The sequence below is a fragment of the Chanos chanos genome, chromosome 3, assembly GCF_902362185.1.
Source record: "Chanos chanos chromosome 3, fChaCha1.1, whole genome shotgun sequence".
Classification (NCBI taxonomy): Eukaryota; Metazoa; Chordata; class Actinopteri; order Gonorynchiformes; family Chanidae; genus Chanos; species Chanos chanos.
In genome coordinates this window covers 33,363,435-33,387,911 of record NC_044497.1, presented here as the reverse complement: position 1 = coordinate 33,387,911, position 24,477 = coordinate 33,363,435, and the positions used below count along the sequence as shown (strand labels likewise).

The window sequence follows — 24,477 nt, the reverse complement described above, 5'->3', positions numbered from 1 at the left end:
AAGAATCGAGGTACTGGAAAATTCAAGGTGACTCAGCTAGCGTGAGAGGCTCTGTTTAGCTCACTATCAACAGGATACCATGTAAAGCACTGAAACGTCACACATACATATACTATGAAGCACTATTATACACACCTTATATTGTGTGGTGTGTGAGATGTGGTTCACCCCACCTTCCATTTACAAGAAACGAGAACAGTGTAGGAAACCATTGTCTTAATCGTCGTCTAAAACATACGTATCTATAAGAATACCCTCCACAGTGAAATGATGTCAAAACAGGAGCAATACAGGTAGAGAGATTATCCTAATTTAAATGGCTGTGTTTTGTGCAAGTAGTGTAATAAAATTACACACAGTCAAGTAAGAAAAAAAAATACACAAGAGAATAACTAACAACAATAATGCCACTGTGTCCACATTACAGCTTTGACTATCTCACATATGCCTTTAACATTAGTGTTAGTAAGTTGTTCTAACTGTTCACTTTTAATAAACATCTAGAGATTATGAGTGTCTTGGATACCTGTAATTTAATTGAAAGTACAACCAATGAATTGTTAATAATATAACAAATGCCTATAGGTGTACAATAACTGAGCAAAGACCTCTAGAGCTTCAGTGTATCAGACAAATTTTAGAGTCACATACCCGTGAAATTCTCAGAATCTTCTACTACCTTTGTTACAAAATTTCTCTGAAAATAATTATGTAATTTGTCCTCAGGTACTTTGCCGTTTCACTTCCAGTTGCAACAAATGAGACCAATGATGTCAAAACGGTAAATAGGGGAAAAACAGTCGGTCACTCTGAATAAACCAAGTGAAAGATGACTGTCCCAAACAGCTGCTTGTTTACATGACTTCGAGAGTTCTCTCAGTAGCTAAGTTGTGAAGAGGAAATCTAATCATAAAAGGATGAGAGATAAATGAGATGTCCTGATCGTAAATCTATGAGGAAACCATAGACAATACTGGACATATTGCTGCAATTAGAGTCGTGTTACAGCTCTTCCCTGTTGAAGTGACCTTAACTGAACTTTGAGCAGGTGAGTGTCATTGCTGTTTACAGTTTTCTCTTTGTCTGACACTCTCCTTTTTCTCTTTGGATTTCCCCCGTCCACCTTTCTCACTCTGTCGCTTTGTGGGTGGTACAAATGCAGGCTCTTCAGTCTGGTCATACAAACCCACCTGAGGAGCGGCCTGAGGTTGGCAAGTTTCTGAGACACAAAGAGAGCAAGAAAAGGTGTTGTTTGAACATGTCTCACACTAAGCCAGATATTCTTCTTTCACTTTCATAAAAGAGCTCTCTGATGGCTTTACCAGAAATGGTGTGTTCTGCTCTTGTGCTCTCTTTTCTCTGAAAGGTAGGGTCCAGCTCCTCCGCAATGTTCCTGACAGGTTGCCTATGGAGACATGCTTTCTGGTCAGTGCTATGATGTGTCACATCTAGATTGGACACAACTCTATGTTTGAAAGCACTTGGACTCACGCTGCCATGGAGATAGGGCTTGGAGGTTGGTGGTCTGGCGAACAGTCCTCAGTTGGAGATGGAAGACCCTCAGAATCCAGTCTCTCCCTCTGGACCTGACCCAGACCCAAGACTTTGTTACTAAACATTAGCACTGTTTCCACCCACAAAACTAGATCTTAACAGTGCATAAGCTCTGAGCTACACTATGAAGCAGTGTAGATTGGTTAGGGCATGGCCAATGGCCAAGAACCTTTGTTCACACATACTCCACACTGAAATCTCATAGTACATGGGTCAGCTTCTGATAAATATTTGAAAGTGCCTACTAATAATAAAGACAGATTAACTCTCCATTAAAGTTCCCCGTAATGTAAATGTAAATCTCCATGATCACGCACACACACTGTTTCCCTGATCTTTAGGCCACGGCTGGCCTAATTCCTCCCTAATTAGGAATTACCAAACTGTTTATTTATTGCTGTTACTTAGCAACCAAATTTCAGACAGTTTCAGAGCCTGGGAAAGCATTTCACTTAGAAGGCAAACATAGAGTGAACAGCTTTCCGGCATGATGAAATGAATGCTTTTTCAGGAACTTTCTGGTGCATTTTCCAAGATAAACTATGTCTGCCAAATTCTTTGGAGTCTGTGACCGGTGAAAACAATGAGTTCAGATGTGAAAAACCTTGGGTATTATTTTTTTTTACAACTATGAGCACTCACCTGTCTCTCGTGGGTTACCCTCCTGTCATTCACATCAGGCATATCTCTATTCTGCCCTGGACCCACACCGTCAAACTCACGAGAACGCCGCTGAGTTCGGATCTCCTGCTTCTGTATAAAACGAGCAATTTCCTGACAGACATAGACAGAAGAGTGGGAGAAAAATATCTAAGATTAACGCAAGGACACAAGATGTTACAACCCGATTTTGTTTTTTAAAGCCACCTACTCACCTCATCCTGAGCGACTTGGGCAGCTCTGAAATCTCCCTCCGGGTATTGCCTCCGGAGAAGACGGGAAGACTGAGGATTCTGAAATGGGAATAAAAGATAAATCATAAGAATAGGTCAAGTTTAGATCTAGAATTACATCTAAGCTATGAACATATGAAAATATCTAAAAAAAACGGAATACATTCTCAGCCGTCTGGGGTTGTGCAACAATTTGAGTGAAATTAGCCATTCAGTTGCATGACTCAGGCCTCATTACCCCTCTAAGCAGTTTATTCTCTTCCTCCTGCAGCGTGCGAGCCAGCTCCTCATCCTGCAGGACCTGCTGCAGCTCCCTTAGGTGTAATGATGCGTCCTCTCTGCTCAACAGTGCCCCTGATGGAAAGGGAAAGAACAGACTTAGGTTTTGTTGAAACTTAAAGGGAGAACTCTGGGCTGGGGGACTTCCATTGACCACCATCACCTGCAAGAGGTTTGCTTCAGAAGAAAACTATTCAAGCCAGGTAGATTCCCTTCACTGGATGTGTACATTCCCATTTTGGCTTTATTCAAATTTGAGAATTAGGGGAAAGCGTGCCAGTAATGCACACTGTTGCCTAGAACAGCATTTAACAAATCAAAAAAAATGAGAAGCACATTCAGAGTGGGAAAAATTTCAAATCACTGATGGTAAATTCCACAGACAAACCAAAAGTGAATGTGAAAGAGAAACTTGTTGATTCACACTTTTTTTTTTACATAATGGGATAGAGGGAAGAAAGGGAGAGAGGGAGACACAGGGAGAGAGGTGGAAATGAAACTGAAACTCCCCAAACCAAGACACCAACATCCACTGCAAACGCAATTCAATCAGAGAGACAGAGAGAGATTAAGACCCATGAGACCCATGCCTAATACATGTACAGAGATAATCCACTTTGACTGATCGGAGGCAGTAGCAGATTGACAGAGGTGAGGAGATGAACAGAAGGGGTCGGTAGAGTATTCGGGCCTCTGACCAGGCAGGGGAGGGGTTCAGCCGCAGGTTACCTGCTCTGGAAGATCGCCCTCTGCAAGAGAGACTACGGCTCCGCTGAAGTCTCCGCGGCCGCCTCTCCTCCCTCCTTCTCCTCCTCTCCCTCTCCTCCTCCTCCTCTTCGTCTGTACTTGTCCTCTCCTCCTCGTACTCTTCCCTTCGCTCACTTAAACTGGGTCTTGTCCTTCGGCCACCATGGTAACGCCTACTGTCTCCTTCTTCCTCTTCCCTACAGTACTCTCCGAGTGACTGCACTCTCTGTCTGTGGTTTCTACTGAATCTGTGGTTCCCTCCCTCCCCCCTCCCCCTCTCTCTCAGCCCACCTGAGCTGTTCTCTTCAGTGAATTCTGCTACACTAGACTCTTGTATGGATTGGCTCTCATAAGCCCTCCTCCCGTTTCCATGACGTCTGTCACCATGGCTGAAATCTCTGCTGTTAGCGCACTGTGATGTTCTCCTGACCACTCTGACATCTCCATGGTAACTACGCCTCAAAGGACTGTCTCTCGAAAGCTGAGTTATGCGACGGCTGTCTTGTCTGCCCAGTGACTGACTTTCTATGCTATTATGGAAGTCTTCTGCTTCTCTTTGCTCCCTAAAACCATTGGGCCTTCCTTCTAAAGCTCTTTGGCTGTCCCCATTGTAACCACTAAAGCGGCTTCTCTCATCCTGAAAGTGAACCCGTTTCTCCCTGCTGTCCCTGAAGCTCCAGCTACCCACTCGAGAGGGTCTGTAATCACTGCAGCTGCTATTGTACCGCCTCACTCTTCTAGGTTCATATTTAACACTACTGTTATCCTTATAGTCAGAGCTCCTGTAGCTGTCCGTCCGGCTTGCTCTGTCACCCTGCCACGTTCTGCCTACGCTCTCTCTGATGCTGCTGTGGCGTGTTCCTTTTCCCCTGTGGCTGGTCTCAGTAGAACTGTTCCGGTACTGGTTCAGTATTTCTTCCAGTCTGCAAACCGGTTCAAAGAGCATTTCGTCTTCAGAACTGCCGCTCAGGTAGCCCTGTTTGCTCAAGTCATTCTTTATGAGCTGTAAAGCATCAGCCCATCCGCCTGAGAGCTGGGGCACTCTGCTGCTCTGGCTCGTGCAGCTTCTGTTGTCCGAAGCAGAAGAAGTTCTGACCCGGGTAAGCGGACCTCTCTGGTCCTCAGCGGTTCTGTAGTTCCGGTAAACCTGATCTCTGGTGACCCTGTGCACGGGCCTGCAATGTTCTCTGAGGTCTTCCTCAAAGTCTGAGTTGGAGGGAGAGGAAGAGTGTTGCCATCTGCGGGCCGGAGGGAAGAGGTACTGCTCCTCCTCACCCTCCTCTCCGCTGAGCAAGACTGGAGCAGAATAGGATGGGTATGGTGGGGCAGGAGCACTGTAGTTCTCTTTGGTCAAGCCAAACATGCAAACACAAAGCAAGGATGTGGGGATGGATGGTGTTAGTGTTTAGACAAGTGAAGCCACAGTTAGCAGCTAATGTACAGTTACCGCAGTGAGTGAGACAAGTGGTCAATACATGTATACACACAGAATGTCAATGTTACATTTATCCACTAGCAACAACTGTAGAGAGAGTTATGATATGTGAAGTCTGACAATGTAAATAATACATGCACAAATGCAAGAAAATAACGATGAGGGAAGGAAACAGATCGTAACATCTTTAAACTGTATGACAGTTTGTGTAAAGATGTATTCACTGGGTCAAAATGAAAATGAGAAATTTTCCCCCGGGGCACAGTGTGCCAGAAAAGAAGGACAGAGAGAGCAAGACGGTCAGTCAGGCAGAACAAAGTCAAACCAGAGAGCAAACAACCGTGCTAACTACTGGGCCGCAAATCTCCTTCTTCTAAACACCTTCACCTCTGATCTGGGTACAGTCAAGGGCAACCTAGGGAGCGTCTACATTCATGAATGTTGTTTTCAATTATGGTGAAACTATTTTAACAAAATGGTGCTGAGCTGTAAAAACTGTGGCTCAGTAACTGTAACTCAGTAACAGGAGAGAAAATAGGAGAAATGAATGATATCTGGGGTGTGTCCAGTCTTCATTTTAACATGGAAGGATGGCTGATTCAGTATTTAGGCAAACAGAGAGAAACTTCTGTTCTAATTTAAGTTACTTGTTCAAAGCAGTATAATTGCTCTCCCATGTTTCTGTCCTGTTAACAGGCAGTATCTATTCAACAAAGCTTCATGGTAGAGATGTGAACAGTGAATTTCAAGCATGATTATATTTTGCAGCCAGGAAATGTTTCTTAATCATTGCTTTTCCTCAAGTTTATTATCTGATTTCACACTGAACTAACAGATCTCTCAGAGATAAGATAAGGAAGCTATAAAATACACGAAGCAGAGAGTAAAGTCAAACAAATTATCTCTCTTTTAGTGATCAAAATTTCTCAAGTATCAAACCAATTCTATGCCAAGCCAATGCAAAATTTAGAGCAATTTTAACATGCGACAAATCACTCTACTTATTAAACTTCTTTCACAAACACACAGACAGAGAATACACTGATGGTCTCACTGGAACTACTGAGATCATTTCTAATGTTAATTTAATACTTTAGTTGACCTAGCGACACTGACCATGTGCGTTCTGATTCAGGTGTAAAACTGCTGACTCAGATAGACAGAAGGAAAATACGCCCAGATAAACCTCTGACAGCAGCACTGGACTGGGTCAGTGTAAGGAAGCACACACACACACACACGTACACACACACGTACACACACGCACACGCACATCCGTGCAGACGCATCTAAGAATGACACAAGACATGGAAAGAGTGTATAGCCACATCAAAGCCTATGACACTCTGACAAGATAAGTCAAACTGATGCCCGAGAGTCAAATGACTCAGTCACTAAAAACCCACACTGACGACAGCATGAGAGGAGAAACGGCGAGAAATAAAAAATGTCGATATACATGAGACGGGAGCATAAATATACCTCCATTGTCAGTTGTTCGACTTCTGCACCTCTGTCTGACAAGCAGCTCTTCCTCTTCCTGTATTCTTTTTGCTATTTCCTATATTTAAAAAAAAAAAAAAAAACACAGACATGGTATGGTAACCAAGGCACTGTACAAACTGACACCTGAACGTTTTACTAGATTTGCTATATGAAATGTTCTTTTCAGTTAAATGCTCCAGGTGAAGTGTAATGACCTGTGTTTGTAATGACATTTGTTTGCTTAACAGATAGATTAAAGCGCAGGGACAAATTCTTTGGGAGAAAATGCTTACAACACAGAACTGAACAAGTCTTTCTTTTTTATTGCTTCAGTCTTTGACCTGTGGACCTATTTGGAGGTCAATACTTCAGACACATAAAAATAGACTGACACACTTAACGCCCACCTTTTCTGTAACACCAGAGGCGTGAGCAAAGGGAATTTCCACAAGTACTGTAAGTATCAAAGTTTTCAGCACCAACGACTCTTAGATCTCAAGCCCACTGCACATGTTAAAAAAAAAAAAAAAAGGTCAGAGACATCTGTTGTGCAGAGCGTGCAGCAGTTATGCCTGACACTCACACACAGCCTGGTTTACCACTGTGGGCAATGTCTGAGGTGGTGTGAAAATGGTCATAACGGAAGAGTTTCCCCCTAATGTTCCACCAATCATTCAAAACATCATCAACAACAACAACAAAAATTTTCCACTGATGGTGCACATATTAAAGAGGTCTTAAAGCTAAGCCCCAGCACTGCAGACACAGTTTCCTTAACTTACACTTTGACTTTTGAAAATAACACAAACAACATACTGGTTTATTTTAAATTTCAGAACCTTGAAACACACCCACACAAATGATGAGGAAATGTTCAATTTTGATATAATTGCTAATATAATTTGAAAGGTACAACTTACTTATAACATACATATAAGTGTCTGAAAAAGATTTCAATATGAGTTTGAAAAAAGTGAAATATGAAAAATGTGCTGCAGAGTGAGCACATGGGGGTGGTGTGGAGGAGGAAAGCAGGGGGTGAACACTTACACCATATTGCCACTAGATGGCTGTCTAACATATTTCAGAATATTGGCTGAAGCTTGGACGAGACCCACCACAACAGATAATGGACCCAGGTTGTGGGCACAAATGGCAGGTCCACCTAGCAGTTTTAGAACTGGGCCTCCTTCACTTCAGGGTGCGTGGACTGCTATTTACAGCACATCCCATTTGGGCTGACACAATGGGAAAAACAGGAAGGGAGCCATTCATGCTTGCCAACCTTTCGTCTGACTGGAAAATGTGCTGAGTTTCTATAACAGCATAGATCTGCTTTCTCTTCCCTCACACCTCAACAACCCAGCATGCCTCTGTGTGTCTCCCTCTATCCCGCAGTCCTCCAGTCTGTCTGATACCCTATCCACTGCCAAGCCGCAGGGCAAAGCCCCGTTGTCAGCCTTCATTTAACGACACACACCCTACAACTCGCAGTGGGAAGAGCCAATCGACGAGCTCAGGGTTCTCACCTCAGCTTAAGCAGACAGTCGGCCAAGCCCCACTCTGCCCCGGTAACTGTCCTCACAGAAAAGCAGATGGAGGTTTAATGCACAAATCAATTAGAGGAGACACTAGTGTTTGTTTGGCTGAAGAGGCAATGCTTTGCACTGTACTGTACTGCACTGCACTGTAGTGGCCTTGGCTATATCAGTGGAGCAGTATTAGTGTGAAAGGGCAAGAAGCAGTGTGCTGAAGATATTTAGATGACAAAATCAGGTGGCTACTGGAGTTTACTTAAAGTTAGGCAGCTGGGGTGGAAATATTAATAGTTAATGTTTTAAAATGGCATTAACTAGCTTTAAGAGAAGACCTTATCAGAACATCTTTTGAAAGTACAATCTGAATACCTGCGAAGATTCCTAATTGAAATCAGGCCAAAACTACACGTATTTTAGAACCAAAACAACACTAATCTACACCTGGGGACAACGGATGTTGCCTCTGTATCTGTGGGGTAAGATTGTTCACCAATTAAACCCTCCAAGTCAAACCTAGGTTTTTGGTTGGTTTGACTGACGGAACATGAAGCCTGAATGCCAGTGCTAGGCCAAGAAGCTCCCTGTTAGCAGTACAGAGGTCAAAAGGAGTTATGCAAAGGCAGTTATGACTATAGGAAGTTCATTATCAGTTTTACAATCCAACACTGCATGAATCATGATATCTGACACACCTTGGACTATGTGAACATGAATAATTTTACCCCGTGACAGAACTGTTACCTATCATTAAAGTCAAAAGAACAAGACATAACAACTTGCCATGTCACCAGAGAGTGAGTCAATGTTTATATGACCCATAAAACATTCATATAGCCATTTACAGCAACAGGGAGTTCTTTAAGCCACTCCCCTGAAATAACTCCACCCAAATCACCGTGGTTACAAACAAATGAAGTTTCTGTCTCACATGAATCGCCTAAGATCTTTATAAGGCAGTATTTTTAGGCAGTGACTTGCAAGAGAAAATTACAGACTAAAGAAAAATATTTTTCCTTGGGAGTCTTAGCAGTTTCCCACATGTGCTGAGGCTGCGTTAACCCTCTCCTCTCTTTTCTTACTGCAGACAGAGAAAGGTTCAGGAAAGCAAACATCTGTTTTACATGTCTGACACTTAACATTGTAGTGGAGAGAGTGTTAAATACACACTAGAGTTTGTTCTGCCAAACCCTGGCCCTTCAGACTACTTCTGCCTGTGTACACACTGAGGGTTGCTACTGTGTGGGCAGTCAAGAACGGCTGGACTGAGCTGGGAAGAAAATGCTCATTCCAAAGCTATGTACGGAAAAGCTTATTTATATATTTTTGGTTTTGCTTTGTTTTTTTAATATCGACTTTTTAAAATGATTTATAACAAATGTGTTGTGACTTAAAAGCATGCTGCTGGCTGCGATAGCTTAGGTTCCAAATTCTATCAAATAGCTAGAAACACTGGGACATTGTGGAACCACTCACAGAAAACTCTCACATCCAGGGGAATTCTTCAACTCCCCACCAATGGAGTCCTTTCAAAATTAGAGCATTAAGGTGAAAAAATAATGCACAAAACTGTCCTTTAAACTGCCAATTTAGCCATGTAGTTCCTCTAAACCACACCAGTCAAACTTTAGCCCACCACATCTACTGTTCTAGAGGGGAGCTAACCTGTGAAATGAACTGGCATAATGGTACAGTTTGATCAAACACCAGCAGATAATGTGGCCCTTGAAGGCTGGAGTATGAAACCCCTACATTATAGTGTCATCTTCATGCATGTCTCCAATGTTCAGCTCTGCCTTGTCTAGATTAATGCAAAAACAGAGCAGTCTTCAGCTAAACTTTCGGATGAAATAGAGTAGCACAACAAACACATGTGGGACTTACAGTGTAAAGGGCCCTGGGCTGACTTAGCCAAAGCCCATTACTGCAGCTAATCCAAAATACTGTGTCTATAACTCTTCCCTATGCCCTCTCTCTTCTCACTGCTGGCAAGATTATTTATAGTACAGTGTGTCTGAAATCAATTACCGCTGTAATTGTTTGACTTGTCATTAAGAAAGATTGCTCTGTGCTTGTTCTCTCAGCTGACCTTTGCCAGCACTCAGATAGCTGTGACAGAGCGTTCCAGGCGGTTGGATAAATCAGCTCTCATTGGGCACACTGGAGTGACCTCATTAATTATGGGCCCATTTGGACCTTCCACATCGAGAGGCTAAAGAGGGTAACTGTATAAGCATGATCTAAACTACCTGCTACGTGACAAAGCTTTTGGAGACAAGACCAACAAATTCCAGATAAAATGGATCATATTTTCTTTTCCTTTTTTTTTTTCCCCCTCACCTCGTCTTCCTGCTCTCTCCTTCGGGCCTCCTCTGCACATCGCTGAATCTCCTCCTGAATCAGTCGAGCATATTCTGAGTCCTGCTGCTCCCTGCCAACAGAGAGGAGAAAACAAGAGGACTGAATTCATGTACACATCTAAAGCATTAAATCTGTTTATGACGCAATGATCAGAAGGTTCTCACTGGACATTTGGACTCACTATCAATGCAATGAAAAAATGAAGCACTACAGGAGGTATGTACAAGTGTATTTCATTAGACTGACAGTTTATACAAACAATACTTTGAAGAGTTTCAGAAATGTGTGTGTGTGTGTGTGGTGCTCTTACAGTCGGCTAGAGGCCTGACGCTGGAGCACCGTGGCTATTTGCTCCTCCTCATCTTGTAATCTCCTGGCAATTCGGATATCATTCTGTACCAGCTGACTCCGCTGCACATTCGAGCTGTAGTACTGTTCAACTGTTAAAGGACAGGGCTATAGTTTTACTATCAGATTTCAGGAAAAAGACCACTAGCAATTCAGCTCATTCACAGCTGGCATGCATTATGGAAAATATTATAAGATTAAAATGGCGTGCAAAAAACAAAATACAAACAAACAACAACAACAACAAAAATAAAAAAACAGAATTTAGTGCCTGCTCATAAAATGAAAAAAATCATCTGCTGTTCAAACTCCAGTCCTTGAGAGCTGGAACACCTATACTGTATCTCCTGATGTCAATAATTAGCTACGCTGCATAGATCTGGGGATGAGATCACCAATGAAAATTGGATGATGCAGTTCAGGCTTGAAGCAAATACGCCACAGCACACGTGGACCGGAGTTTGACAACACTGCTCAATGACAGAGCATGCAAAGATTCAGCCAACGTCACGCAAGCAGTAATTGGAGGATTAAGGATCATGCCAGAAGCGCCACACTGTATCTACAACTACATAACTGCTGAGTGATTGGCTCGACTTACTTTCCTGTTCTTGTAAGTTATGAGCTAATGCTCCGTCCTCCAGCACAGCAAAACACTGGCACACTGAGAGGAAAAAAAAACAGATCATTTAATACACTAGTGTGAACCCACAATGCTGTCAAAACCTTCATAAAAGAAAGAGAAAGAAATATGAAGAGAAGATGAAAACCACATGTTCTAAAAGGTGAACTTTTTGAAAAAAGAAGTAAACCAATACTGCTGAAAAGGCAGCTCATCTGCTCAACCGCCAGCTTACATCAATTGTGCTCATCCAAGTCTCCAAAGACTTTGACAACATCTGTGCTGTCTCAAACATATGCTTCAGATAATGCAAGCTGGTAATTTGAGACAGCCAGTTTTTGTCAGGGAAAGCATTGCCTGATATCTGACTCTTCAACAGGACATGAATGACTTCACAAGCTAATATCATCGTGTGTCTAATGTTTGAGTCTTACTCTTGACTTTATAGAAACATTTGACACTACAAAGACAAAGTTGTAACCTCATTCAGAAACACAATATTTCAGATATTATATTCTTGTTTAGTGCTGGCCACTGAAACTCAGCTTTCTCGCCACTGAGTGTTTATTACCACAGCCCTCTTTAAACTCAACTTTTATAATGCAGTTTTACTACAGTGTAGGCCGTATAAAACCACATAAAAAAACTGCATTACAGAAACTGGATGAAGTTGACAGGAAAGAAGGAGAAAACAGCAGTTGAGGTTTTGGCACTGGAGGTCTTGTGCTCTAAACACTTTACGGAGCTCAAAACAATAGGGAAAGCAGAAGCCAGCAGTCTGTGCTTATGCCAGGGTCACAACAACTGATTCACTGATTCAGTCGTCCAGTCTCAACACAGGGGTGTTTACATTTCAGTTCCGCCTCATTCACAAATTACACTGGAAACGGGAATCAGTTCCAGAGATTAAACAGGCCAGCGTACCCATTGCCACCGGGAACAGAAGATTAAAGTGTTTTGATTCAAAACCTGACACATGGCTATTGACCTGTAATGATAATATGTATTTCTTTTCTGTTAAACAGGTTTCATTAAGACACAATTAACGACACAGAAACATGTGTCATCCTTACTCCCACTGTTTGTTTGTAGGCTACTGAAGTGCCAACGTCCAGTGAAACAGCAAGCTAACATGTTTACTATACATAAACCCACATTTGCAGTCAAACATATATATATTTCCAACCACATAAACCTCTTGACATAGTATGTGTGTGTATCAATATAATTTTCTTAGTGGAATATCACTGCTCCAAATGTTTAACATTGTCAAAGATGTTTACATGTTTGGAATTGTTTTGGCATCTTGAATCATTCTGAGACCGTAGTCTACGTGTGGGATCTTGTAGTATTTCTCATTCCTTTGTGAGTTAAGCACAAAACAAAAAAATGTCACAAGCATAACATCAGTGTTGCACAATAATGTCCACTCCGTGACACGGAGTAAAGGTGGTAAACACGTTGGGCACGTTTTTTGCTTTATGTCACTCAGACATAGCAGTGCACAGCGTTTGCCTCAGCCGAAACACAAACACTGACACACTTCCAGCACTGCCCCATTAGCCTATCATTCTTTAATCCTATCCTCACAAACAACTCCCGACTCATACACCATCCTTCTAAATTTGTCTGGTCACAACCAAAGTCTGTGGTTTTAGAAGCTCTTGGGTCGTCCAGCATGTCTCACTGGAGCAGTCGGCCTGTAATTGAGACGGCAGCTGAACTACGAGCTCCAGATCGAAGCTGCGGTTCTGGGCTGCGGTCAACCTCGGAGAATTATAGCACAAAAGAGCAGTAAAAGTGAGGTTTCTGTAAATCTACTGCCACCCCTCCCTGAGGAGAACAAGCACAGCCTGTGCTCTGTGAGCTAAAATAGCACTGATCTCAGCCATTCAGTGCTCACGGGTTATCTAGACTACCGTTTCCTTTATACTAGTCCATAGTAAAAAAATGTCAAGCCAGACGTTTCTGACACAGCCTATGACCCAAGCAGCTGGTGCAGATTCTATCTATAGTGTAGTTCTTGCATTCAAGGCTTAGGGATTCAGACGGGCTGTCTGCTGGGAGTGACCTTTTGACCCCTCTAAATTTGATCAACCATGACTGTCATTTTATGATCCATCTGTGGGATTTCCTTTCTGGAGAGGAACATCTCTCTCTATGCCAAACGTCCAATAAGCCAAATCCATTTACCACTGCCCCCAACCCCAAAAGCCCACCTGCTGCACATGGATATAGCACTCATCAAGTTACTTTCTCCCTCACACACACACACACACACACACACACACACACACACACACACACACACACACACACACACATACACACAAAGGGAGTAAATATCTCCAGATGTGGGCAAGCATTGAAAAGTGAAGCAGTGAGGAAAACTGAGAAGCAGAAGAATGGTTCACCTGAAAACACCTGAATACCCTCCTTTTAAAAAACCAAAAAAAACCAAAAAACAAACTAAGGACCATTTTTTGTGATACCTTACCTTAAAGTCTTATGGGTATTTAATTTATTAGAGTTTCACTTAATCTTCAGTGGATGATTTAATTTTTCAAAGTTTGTACAGGATCATTCAGGGAAGGAACATATACAGTTGAAATCTTCTTTGTTTGACTGACAGGGTGACATAGACAGAGAGGGAAATTCGGAGAAAGAGAGAGAGAGACCGAAAGGCATGCTCAAGGTCTTCCTTCAGGGCTCTCTGAACAGGTGTGTGAAACAGAGCTTGTTTAAATTTGCACTGCGCATTTTGGGCACTAGGAGTGTTAAAAAAAAAAAAAGAGTGTGTAAGTAAGTGTGAAAAATAAGTGCATAAATTAATAGATGCTGAGATATACAATATACAATAATGCAGTCTATGCATTTCAAAACATACTGACACAAAGAATCCAAATGACACCAGATATGTCTGTCTCCCTGTTTCAGATACAGAGAATATTCTGCACAGACCATGAGTGATGCTCATGTTTTTTGGCTCACTAAACACTGCATCTCTGCAAAGTGTTTGTGTAGCGCACTTAAAAACATATTTGTATTAATACTATTCACAGCTGACATCTTCCTCCTGCTCGCAGGTCACGTCGGTCACACTTAGACAACAGAACTTACAGATCTTCTTATACAAAGGGAAAGCACAAGACAGACAACTACCGTAAACCACATCTGCTCCAGCCTCTAATTCTGTCCACAGACAATACGCAGAACCATAATTACCTTTAGCTTACACAGTGAAAGACAAAATAATACTCTCTACAATGTGTATTCTCACAAACAAATCTTTTGGAATTGGCAGAAACTATGAGCACAGAGAGGACATTGACCTTCTACTAGCAGTGTGCACACCCTGCAGTAACAATGGCCCAGTCAATAGAGGGTTTACATGAACAGGCAGAGTGTGCGGAGCGACCTGAACTGAGGATGTCTTGTCTTTGTCTAACTATGTAAATACAGATAGGAGAGATCCCCGTGTTCGGAAAAAAATACAACAAAAAACGGGGATACATTTTTGGGAAAGTAAGCAGAAACACAGAAATGAACTCAACCGCTCACACGATACAACTGCCGTACACACACCATGAAGGAAAGGCTGTATCGTGTATTCATCTGCCAAGAACAATTACACCTCACCTTGCACCATGTCGCTAACAGGACATTACTCTACTAACTGGATCAGCCACCTGCCACTGACCCGGTGCAGCCAGACCTCCGTGCAGTAGTAGTTGGGATTAAATATAATCTGTCCACATAGCTTGTTGACTAGATCGGGCGAAGTGTTTTACCAGACTGTCAAATTGGATTTCAAGTCTCTGAGCAGACTGCAGAGGGGACTGGGAGAAAGAGGGTGTGTCCATATACTGGGCTAACTTGTTTTCCCATCTTAGAGAGTCAAATTACAAAGCAAAAGACTCACACATGTTCAACAGGTACTTTACATACAACAGGTATTACACAATCAGAACTTCACACCATTCGACAGGCGCTGAGACAGGCTGAAAACATCACTCCTCAAAAAATAAACTGAAGCAGCTCCTGATCATTTTAAGACAAGACTGACAAGGGAAGAGCACAAATGTTAGGACATCATTAGAACACGTTTAGCAACCTGCAACCCTTCAAAGCAATTTACCCCAGCAGGTATGAGGAGTACAGTGTAGAAGCTCAAGCTTGAGGCGATACATTGGAAAATTACAGCTTAGCATTTACATCTCTTTTTAACACTCTCGTCTCCGACTGTCAACACTGCGCCGCTGTCGCTGACGCAGAGAAAGATCTGCCAGCGACAGCTCAAGTCATCTAATCCAACACACTCTGAAAGTGGCAATAAAAGTAAATTCACGACAGTCGTCAGAGGCAAGCCTGAGCTAGGAGAAAGTGACATGGCTTCTATTTTTAAGCCTCAACTCTCTACTCTTCCAATTTGGGCCCCTCCCCCATCTCTTAGCCTTAATGTAAAGAACAGTCCAGTCAGCACTGGGGTACAGATATAATGACTGGGGTTTGGAGGGTTTCCTCCAGACTGGGGACAGGGGTCAGGGGAGTCAGTAGAGTGAGTGACACAGAGAGGGCAAAGAGCATATGGAGAGGGGGGAGTCACTCCTGGGGCCTGTCTGCATAGCAGGAGTCTTGACAGGGTGGAAAAAAAAGCACACAGGAACTGATAAGGGGAGCGTGGAAACAAAGAGACATTAGCCTACTTGGCTGGACTTTTTTTTTTTGGACAAGGGGGGTGACAGGTCAAGAAGAGAGAATTGGAACATCAGGCCACAGGAAACTGGTCTGCAAACAAACTTTGCAAGACTGAAGAATCTGAGATTTTCTAGTGTAATTCGAGTAGCTGTGGAATAAAAACATTCATCTGTTTAAATAAATAGTTTATAAAACTTGATGATACAGCTAACTCTAGGTGACACATGTAGAACACAATGAAAAGAACATTTCTACAGATACTGTAAGGAAATTAATTAAGCGTGTTGTGGACATTATGTCTTGTGGCTAACAGTGTCTTTGTTCTGTGCCACTGCTTATTTAAGCGTAAAAATGGAGTCTGAGACAATAAGAGCTTTGTTTGTGAACAGAGGAGCGGAAAGGGAACACATCTTCCCAGTTTTCCTCTGTGAGAGAGGCAGAGATACAGGGACTGTTATTTTGCAGTGGCCTGACAGATCTAACTAGCTTCCAAATCCACACTAAATATCAACTACACCAAAACAAAAAGGAAAGGAGCTAATGGAACAAAAAAGTTAAGAAACATAATGAGTAAACAATGAAAAGAAAGGCAATTGTGTGTGAAAGCAATCGTGAAACTGTGTATGAGATTAAAAGTTTTGGCTGTTTTTTTTTTTTTTTTAAAGCAAAAACAAATCTTGTCTCAACTGCATCTGAGACATCATGTCAAACAGAAAGCCCTGGTGTAAGGGTCACATTCCACGGTCTTATCAGTTCCGTGCGGCTATGGCAACTCATCAGTCATGTCTACACCCAGAGGCACAGTGAAGGCAAAAGGGCTATATGCATGTATGTGGTTCAAAAACAACTAGTCGTCTTCACTGAGCATTCACAGCTAGGAACATGACTGAATGTGACGGTTGCCATAAGCATCAGCACAGAAATGCAAAGACAGAGAGAGAGAGAGAGAGAGAGAGAGCTTACCTTCCTGGACCTTGGGCAGGTTGGACTGATCTACCTCCAGCTCTGTCATGGCTGTGGTGCAGAGATCAGACCTTCATCTCATTCCCAGCTCAGTAATGCAGACTGAACAATGCCTACTCCCGAGGAGGGGAGGTGACATCAGTGTTGAAAACAGGGGCCAGGTTGTGAGGAGACATATGAGCAGGGAGTAACAATGAGAGAATAAAACCAATGCCCGCAAGTTCCAGAAAATCCCTGTACAGAAAACAATTCATTATTAGATCCCAGCTTATATCTGAAGTGTAAAAGTGTGTCTTTCAACATGGAATGTAAACAGTTTCTGCATTAGTACATTTCGAGTTGTTTTGTTTACAGTAACTAGATGTCTTCAAATCTGAGTTTTGAGCTCAAATGAGAACATCTTCTCCATGATAGCAAGGCAAAATTATCCTTGATTTGGTGGCAAGGAGAGCTGCAACAACAAATCTCACGGCTGACGTGCCGAGGCTCATCTGACATTAGATTATTTTTCCTTCATTTAAGTTGGGTTTTCAGTGCTAGAAATATCATGGCTTTACTACATTATGCCCAAGCAGCCATACGTTCTTTGTGTCTTTTAGCACTATAATGCTCAGACACAAAGTAAATTAAACTCTACCTTTTCTGCTCGTGCAGGCATGTTCTTTCAATTACACTCTAAACGAAATCGAGAGAGGAGACAGCATTTGTTTGATTACAAAACGACTGGGGCTTTTGGGATTTACAGGGCGATTCTGACAGAAAGACGTACATTGAAGAGAAAAAAGAGACACAACTCCTGCCGAACAAGGCAATAATTTTAAAGCACCTATCGCCGGACAAACGCATTTTTGAGTGGATTCTCAGAGCGACAACAGTAGAATTTCGCTTTTAAAACATTCATTAACACTCGAATTCGGCAGTCCTTACTTGCTTCTGCGTAAAAAGCAAATTTCAGTTCCAATACCAGTTTTTACTGTTACAGTGAATACCATCTTTATGTTTTCTTTTCAAAAGTCAGCTACTAGTCCGTGTTATGGCAACTTACCTGAATCGCGTCAACTTTTAAAAATGGGACATCGAATCGACTGAAGCGTCTCGGCTGAGCATGTTAAGTGAACGATCAAAATCTGCTTTTCTTTTGTTCACGTGTAAACAAATTAAACTGCCAGGACAGTTGATTCACAGCTCTCGGCAACTGTTCACTTTCAAATCTCCAACAAGGTGGAAACCTTTTCCTATTTTTGTAAATGAAACAAAGCCATCAAGCTGGTACATGGATGGTAACCTAGCACGGACAAACTTCCCACCCCCGCATTGGGAACGCAGCGGGAACTAGTCTGTGTGGTTCCAACGAAGCCAGCATAATTGTGTTAGGCTTTCAGATATAGCACTAATTTCAAAATGTTGAAAAAAAGTATGAAATAAATATTGCATTACTCTTCAAGAGAGTAAGCAAAAACATTTTCCTGTCATAATTTAGAAAAAAAAAAAGAAAATTTTATTACAGTATACGAAAAAAGCTTTTAAGGGGAATAACTATAATTACTAAATTTTACCTTACAATTTAATGTTTTGTCTTTATGTATTTAGTGGTAATGAATACAAATAGCCCTCAGTTTAATATCTTTCTGCCATCTGCTGGTGTCATGGAATTAGAACATTTTAGGCAAAGCACGGGAACAGATCCTAAACACTTTGCTCCACTACAATAAAGGTCTTTTTTTTAGAGTCTCAGCACCATGGGCCTGTCCTCTTTAATGAAATGTTCTGTTGTAGTGACTTAAATGTTGGATTAAATACTCTATTTAATACCATATGAAATTAAATATTTGTTATATTTGATATCATTATAAATTGAAATTACATTAATATTTGTTAAATATTTCAAGTAATACTAGTTAAGCCTGGGTGAGTTGCTTTAGACTGGTATTACAGGACACAACTAGAACAAACACTTGAAGAACATGCAGCTCTACGAGACTAGTTTGGATACCTGTCTATTAGATTAAAACATTTCAGAACACCTGTATTTTTAAATTTAACTCTCCAAAAAGTGCCAGCCTGTTTTGTCTGATAATAATAATAATAATGAAAAAAAAAAGAAAGAAGAGTAAGGGTCATTTGTCTCCTTTCAGTTGGACTCTTTTGTGCCTCCTCTTGATATCCTCTCGCAAATGTCAAATTTGCATCAGTCTGATTTAGAGGAGCTGTGTCGTTTGCTGATAAACACACCAATCTCAGTGGACCATGTTAAAGCAAGACATCACTACCATCATAAACCTCTGAAACACAATGTGATGCACATTTACTGTGGTCTATACAATTAAATGTATGCAATTCTTACTGTACAAGGGCTCTTTTTTTCCACTCTATAAAAGCATTTGTCACCGATGACAGCTTGCAATTCTTGTTATGTTGCATAGACACATAAGCAAATTTATAGCAGGGGTAGAGGAAAATGAAGTCACCCATTAATCCTTTTGTGAGATGGCCAGAGAGTATTCTGAGTGTCAGGCAAATCGATTTACACAGCAGTGACGAACACTCAGTCCATTATAAACCTCAAATACAAATGTCAAGCAGTCTAGTCTAGTCTACATCTTTACTGCAGAGATTTAACTGCACGGAAAAAATAATCCATCTACAAAGTGATCGACATTTCTCAAGCAACTTTTCTCAGTTCTCAGAGGCATTAAATTCAGCTTTCCACTTTCATATAAAAGAGATCACAGAGCCTCTTACTGTATTCTCATTCAAAGTTATCAGTCATTGTTTTTGTTCATCAAAGCAAATTACATCACAAAACACAATGATGATATCCAGATAATCTCACAGTTAACTGCATCCACACCTAACAGACTGACCATGATAAGGGAATGGACACTTTAATGAACTCTCAACTTAAATAATTTATCAGCAAAATATGCCGTCAGTTCATCTGTCATGTCTTCTTGTTCCACCGCATCTCCTTATTGTTTTAACTTGTTTGATATAAGGAGGTTTGCACACCTGTGCTCTGCAAATTTATGCCCTCACTAAAAAAACAGGTTAATCAAATCCACGGTGGTAAAATTCCTGCTCCGAGGGAAAGAGCGTACACGTATTTTATTGGCCAATTCATTCATGCATCTATTTGACCGGTCCCTGATTTGAAGAAATATGACAAAATAAAAACAGCGGAGTGACCCTACTCTGACGTATTCAGATTTGTCAGTATATAACCTCTAGGAACCATTGGTGTTCACATCTCAGACATCAAACAGCTCCAGCTCCATTATTTCACCCAGCTACCCTACGTTGATTCCCACTATCGCAACAGAGATGCTCTGGAACCTGCTCCTGTCTTGGGCTGTGCTTCTGCTCACCTTTGGGCCTCTTCTTGCCCATCCCATTACAGATTCTGCAGAGATGGCGTACTCTGGACCAGGTGAGTGGCATCCTTGCACTAATATTTCCTGAACTCCCGTGGTCTGGTCAGGCATTAGAAAATACAGCTTTCTAGTAAAAAGAAGGATAAATGTAGGAGATAAATTGCTTGAAAACCCTAACATTTTAAGGTCTGTTATTTAGGGCACTTTGACAGTGAGAACATTCAAAAGGAAATGCGTTTTGCTGATATAATTCCTGTGGAGAGCTTTAATAGGAAAGGCAAATGCCTTGGCTCTCAGTGCCAAAGTTGATAAAGATAAAATGTTCATAAATGATAATCTGTCAAAGATTGAAATCCAAGTTAGTACTAGGACAAAACATAAAGTTGAAAGTACATTTTGGAGTTTTGGCTGTCACTGTCTGTGCTTTTGCTGTTTCAGTAGCGGTGGGTGAGGGCGGGGCTGCAGGGGCAGAGGACTTGTCCCTCACTGATCTGAGCGACCTCCTGCAGACAATTACAGGTCTGGGTTACTCAACACAACCCAGCAAAGAACTCAGCAGAGATGGTGAGAGTACTGTCAGTTGACTAGGGTATATTTACAATTTACAAGACTTTGATATATTTGTTGAGATGTTGATTCAAATGGTTTGCAAGAATTAAAGTGTGCATGGTTGGGATACCATGAACAAAGGGATGAAAGACTAAAAATAGAAACAAAACAATTTGCTCTTCAAGAAGTAGATAAATTAAACATGCAAAAAAAACAAAAAAACAAACAAAAAAAAACGTAATATATAATGTGTTCCATTTAAATAAATTCTACTTTATAATGAAGGCCTATTTAGATTGTGGCTATGAGGCCTTGTACCTCAGTGATTTTCATGTATTGAATTGTCTGTGTTGTTTCTCCACAAGGTCAAACTGGACTGCTCCCCAGAGAAGTCCTGAGAGAGGTGAGAAGGAATGAGTCATTAGATATATGCCAGAAAACTAGACACTACTACAACACCTTTCTGCACTACTACTTAACCAAGAGTTAATGATTAACTTGCTGCCGCTAAAATTTATCACTCAGGTTCTACTGGAGAAACCAAGTCAACAAAGCCGTCCTCTCGGTATTAGACGACAGTACAGGAAGAGAGGCAACGGCGCTGACTGTTTCTGGAAGTACTGTGTTTAAGACTTTCCTGCTGAATGGTACTCAGTCTCAACTGTATAACCACAACAAATGTTTGCACGCGCACACACACACACATCTCGTGCTCTCCCTCACAGATGCATAAATACCAGCACATGGAAGTTCTAATGCTCAAATGAAGAAAAAAACCCCCAAAACTTCTGTTACTTTGTAATGTAGTTAGTTTGATTACGTAATCACTCAAACACTGCATTTAAATTTTGTTCCATTTGATCCCAAATCTATCATGGTTTAGTAATAAATCTGGTGCCCTTATGATATTAGCAGGTAAAAATGTATATGGATGTGTATGTGTTGACATTGCTCCATTTGAGGGAAAACTGAGTTTTTATCAGTTTATATGTATTTGTCTTTGTCATCTGTGTAATCTATGATGGGATGCTCTCATGATTTTGAACATTTAAGTAAAATGGTAATGCTGTATTTTCATAGGTAATGGCAGAATGCTGAATACAAATAAACACTAATGTTTAGAAAAGCTCTCATGACAACTCCCTTTGTTAATTTTGGAAAATTTCTGAGGGCAATCAGTACTAACTAGCTGAAATTAAACATTTCAATGTGTTTACATGAGTGCATGTGTGCGCACGTGCACATACACACACACACACATACAAACACACACCTACACCCACACACACACACACAAGCACCAACATGAGACATTAGCAATAACCAACACATAGCTAAGGACATATAGTTACTGACCAGTTACATCATATTCACACTAAAGTGGTGCCACTGTGAAAGAAGCGTGTGAGTAAATACCTGGTTCGAAATGTGGCTTAGAGCAGGAGCTGTGGAAGTTCCTTTCTCCAGATAGACCACAGTTTGTCTGATATAATCATCTGCTGTTTAAACAGTCAAGATCTGGCACTGATGATAACCCATACCAGTCACTGAGGGCTCAGATGACCTTCCATATTTATGACAGATCAAGATAACATAATACGATCCCTATCATTTGTCTTAGAAATCTCTATGAGTTCTATCTATCTATCTATACATACATACATACACATATATTTCATAGACACATCAAGTGAAGTTTGAACATTTTTAGAGAGTATTAGTAGTGCACGAAGACTTTCTGTGTGTGTGTGTGTGTGTGTGTGTGTGCCAGAGATAAAGAGAGAGCGCGAAACAGGGAGAAAGCAAAAGATACTAAAATAGAGAGAGTTCATGTGTTACGAATGGAACAGAGGGATAGGAAAAGCAGGGCAACTCTCTGACATTGCTGACTACCGTGTGGAAAAGTGACTCAAATGCCCAGCAGAGGGCACAGGTGAGTTATGATGCAGCCAGAGGGAGAATCAAACAGTGATTCTGAAATAAACAGCAAATAAAGTATCATACTAAAATGGATTTTTCTTCATTTTTTCCTCTTTTTTTATTATTTTACAGCAGAAAGAATATAAAGCATTCAGAAAACATCTTTCATATTTTAAGGGCAATTCAAAACGTTTTGCATGGCTTCAGCAGCTGAATTTTTTTCTTTTTTTTTTTTTTCTTTTCTTTTTTTTTTTTCTTTAAACATATCCATCGATTCAGTGACGCTTGTTCATGCACAATTACAAAAATAAAACTTACAAACCAGAGGAGGGATCAAAGATAAAGGAAAACACAACAGGAAAACAGAAAATAAGGAGTGAAACAGAGAAGGGGATTAGGAAGGAAAGAGGACTAAATAACAGGTAAAGATGGAGGGAGAGAAAGAGAGAGCGAGGGAGGGGGAGAGAGAGAGAGAAGGGGGGAGGGGAGACAGTTGGAGAGGAGAAGAAACTCTAACACTAATTTTACATGCAAAGTGATGGGGTGGGCCCCACTAGCTTGTATAAAAGCAGGACCAGTATTTTGTGAAGTTTGGAAGTGGTGAAAACGTGCAGCTTGGTAAAGGGTGTCGCATAATTGCTGTCCATAAACTACTGAATGCTAATCTTGCAATACTGGCATTTGCATAAGAGTTAAGTCAGCTATAGGTGTCCAATTCTTTAGTTTTCATTAGGTCAACAGGTCTCCACTTCATAAGATAGGTTTATTGCTCTGAGTCCACAAGTGGAAAACTTAGTGAGATGGTTTTCTGCCCTGTTATCCCTGTTATGTGCCTACCATTCTGAAGTATGGGTGCAGACCAAAGATGAGGAGGAAAAGGTGGTCATTCATAGAAATTAGTACAGTTTAATAGAAAAAAAACCCAAACCTTAATTATGAGGTACCTGTGAGCTAACTTGCAATACCATACAAAGACCATGTCCAAGCCGATATACAACACGGCAGAGATAAACATGCATTGTCAAAAATGAATGTCTTTTTTTTTTTTTTTCTTTTTTTTTTTACTAAAATGTCTAAATTGTATTTTCGGGTCATGAGCTTATCTTTCAACATTCACATCATTCAAATCCACACTCAATCCAAACCTGTGATAGAATCCAGTGCTAAATTGTTTTTCCCCAATAAATATGTATGAATACACCATATGAATAATAATTATATAGAAACCAAAAAGATGAAGAGAATTTGTCATTATATGTGAACATAATGAGAGTCAGTATTTTTAAGCAGTGTCCATCAATGGCTGTGTGCTTGTAACTGTACGATGTTGAAAAAGTGACAGAAGTGTTACTCCATTACAAGTTTGCATGAATGTAGTGGTCCTAAATATATTTCAGTGGAACATGGAACAGCTGCCCTAGACACTGGGCATATGTCTTGATGTTTTTTGACAATCAACCAAAAATAAACAGAAAAACAAACAGAAAAAGGACCCAAAAACAATCCACAACAAAGGTCATTTGAAGTAAAATTTACACTTCATGTGTTTTCCACTTCACAGTGAAGATGTACTCATGGCCTGCCCTATTACAGTTTGTGTAAAACTAAAACATTTATTACAATGTACACTGAACTGGAAAAATCACCTCATCTTAACACTGACCACTATACCACAGGACTAAAACACAGGGCTGACAGCAATCAAAATCGCTTTCAT

At 41.0% G+C, this 24,477-nt stretch overlaps 2 protein-coding genes across 2 annotated transcripts; one reads left to right on the top strand and one right to left on the bottom strand.

The window, feature by feature from the left end:
- Positions 1-801: 801 nt before the first annotated feature.
- On the bottom strand, positions 802-17,026 carry ccdc187 (coiled-coil domain containing 187). Its single transcript, XM_030769951.1, has 11 exons — positions 16,921-17,026; positions 11,239-11,301; positions 10,600-10,729; positions 10,269-10,359; positions 6,391-6,469; positions 2,686-2,801; positions 2,430-2,507; positions 2,197-2,328; positions 1,492-1,586; positions 1,323-1,405; positions 802-1,219 (listed from the first exon to the last, which is right to left on the bottom strand). Exons 1-11 carry the CDS (start codon positions 16,967-16,969, stop codon positions 1,056-1,058), a joined length of 1,080 nt encoding a protein of 359 aa, XP_030625811.1. The 5' UTR covers positions 16,970-17,026; the 3' UTR covers positions 802-1,055.
- Positions 17,027-20,241: 3,215 nt separating this feature from the next.
- On the top strand, positions 20,242-21,470 carry uts2a (urotensin 2, alpha). The gene is made up of 4 exons (XM_030767768.1): positions 20,242-20,347; positions 20,730-20,855; positions 21,206-21,243; positions 21,366-21,470. The coding sequence occupies exons 1-4, from the start codon at positions 20,242-20,244 to the stop codon at positions 21,468-21,470; spliced, it is 375 nt and encodes a 124-aa protein (XP_030623628.1).
- Positions 21,471-24,477: the final 3,007 nt, after the last annotated feature.

Excerpts from the sequence above, each read along its gene's own strand:
- ccdc187 (XM_030769951.1), bottom strand. The coding sequence starts at position 16,969 with ATGACAGAGCTGGAGGTAGATCAGTCCAACCTGCCCAAGGTCCAGGAA. Across the intron at positions 10,730-11,238 it reads TAACTTACAAGAACAGGAAA|TTGAACAGTACTACAGCTCG; the intron begins GTAAGTCGAGCC and ends GTCCTTTAACAG. Across the intron at positions 2,329-2,429 it reads CCCAAGTCGCTCAGGATGAG|GAAATTGCTCGTTTTATACA; the intron begins GTGAGTAGGTGG and ends TATGTCTGTCAG.
- uts2a (XM_030767768.1), top strand. The coding sequence starts at position 20,242 with ATGCTCTGGAACCTGCTCCTGTCTTGGGCTGTGCTTCTGCTCACCTTT. Across the intron at positions 20,348-20,729 it reads GATGGCGTACTCTGGACCAG|TAGCGGTGGGTGAGGGCGGG; the intron begins GTGAGTGGCATC and ends TTGCTGTTTCAG. Across the intron at positions 20,856-21,205 it reads CAAAGAACTCAGCAGAGATG|GTCAAACTGGACTGCTCCCC; the intron begins GTGAGAGTACTG and ends TTTCTCCACAAG.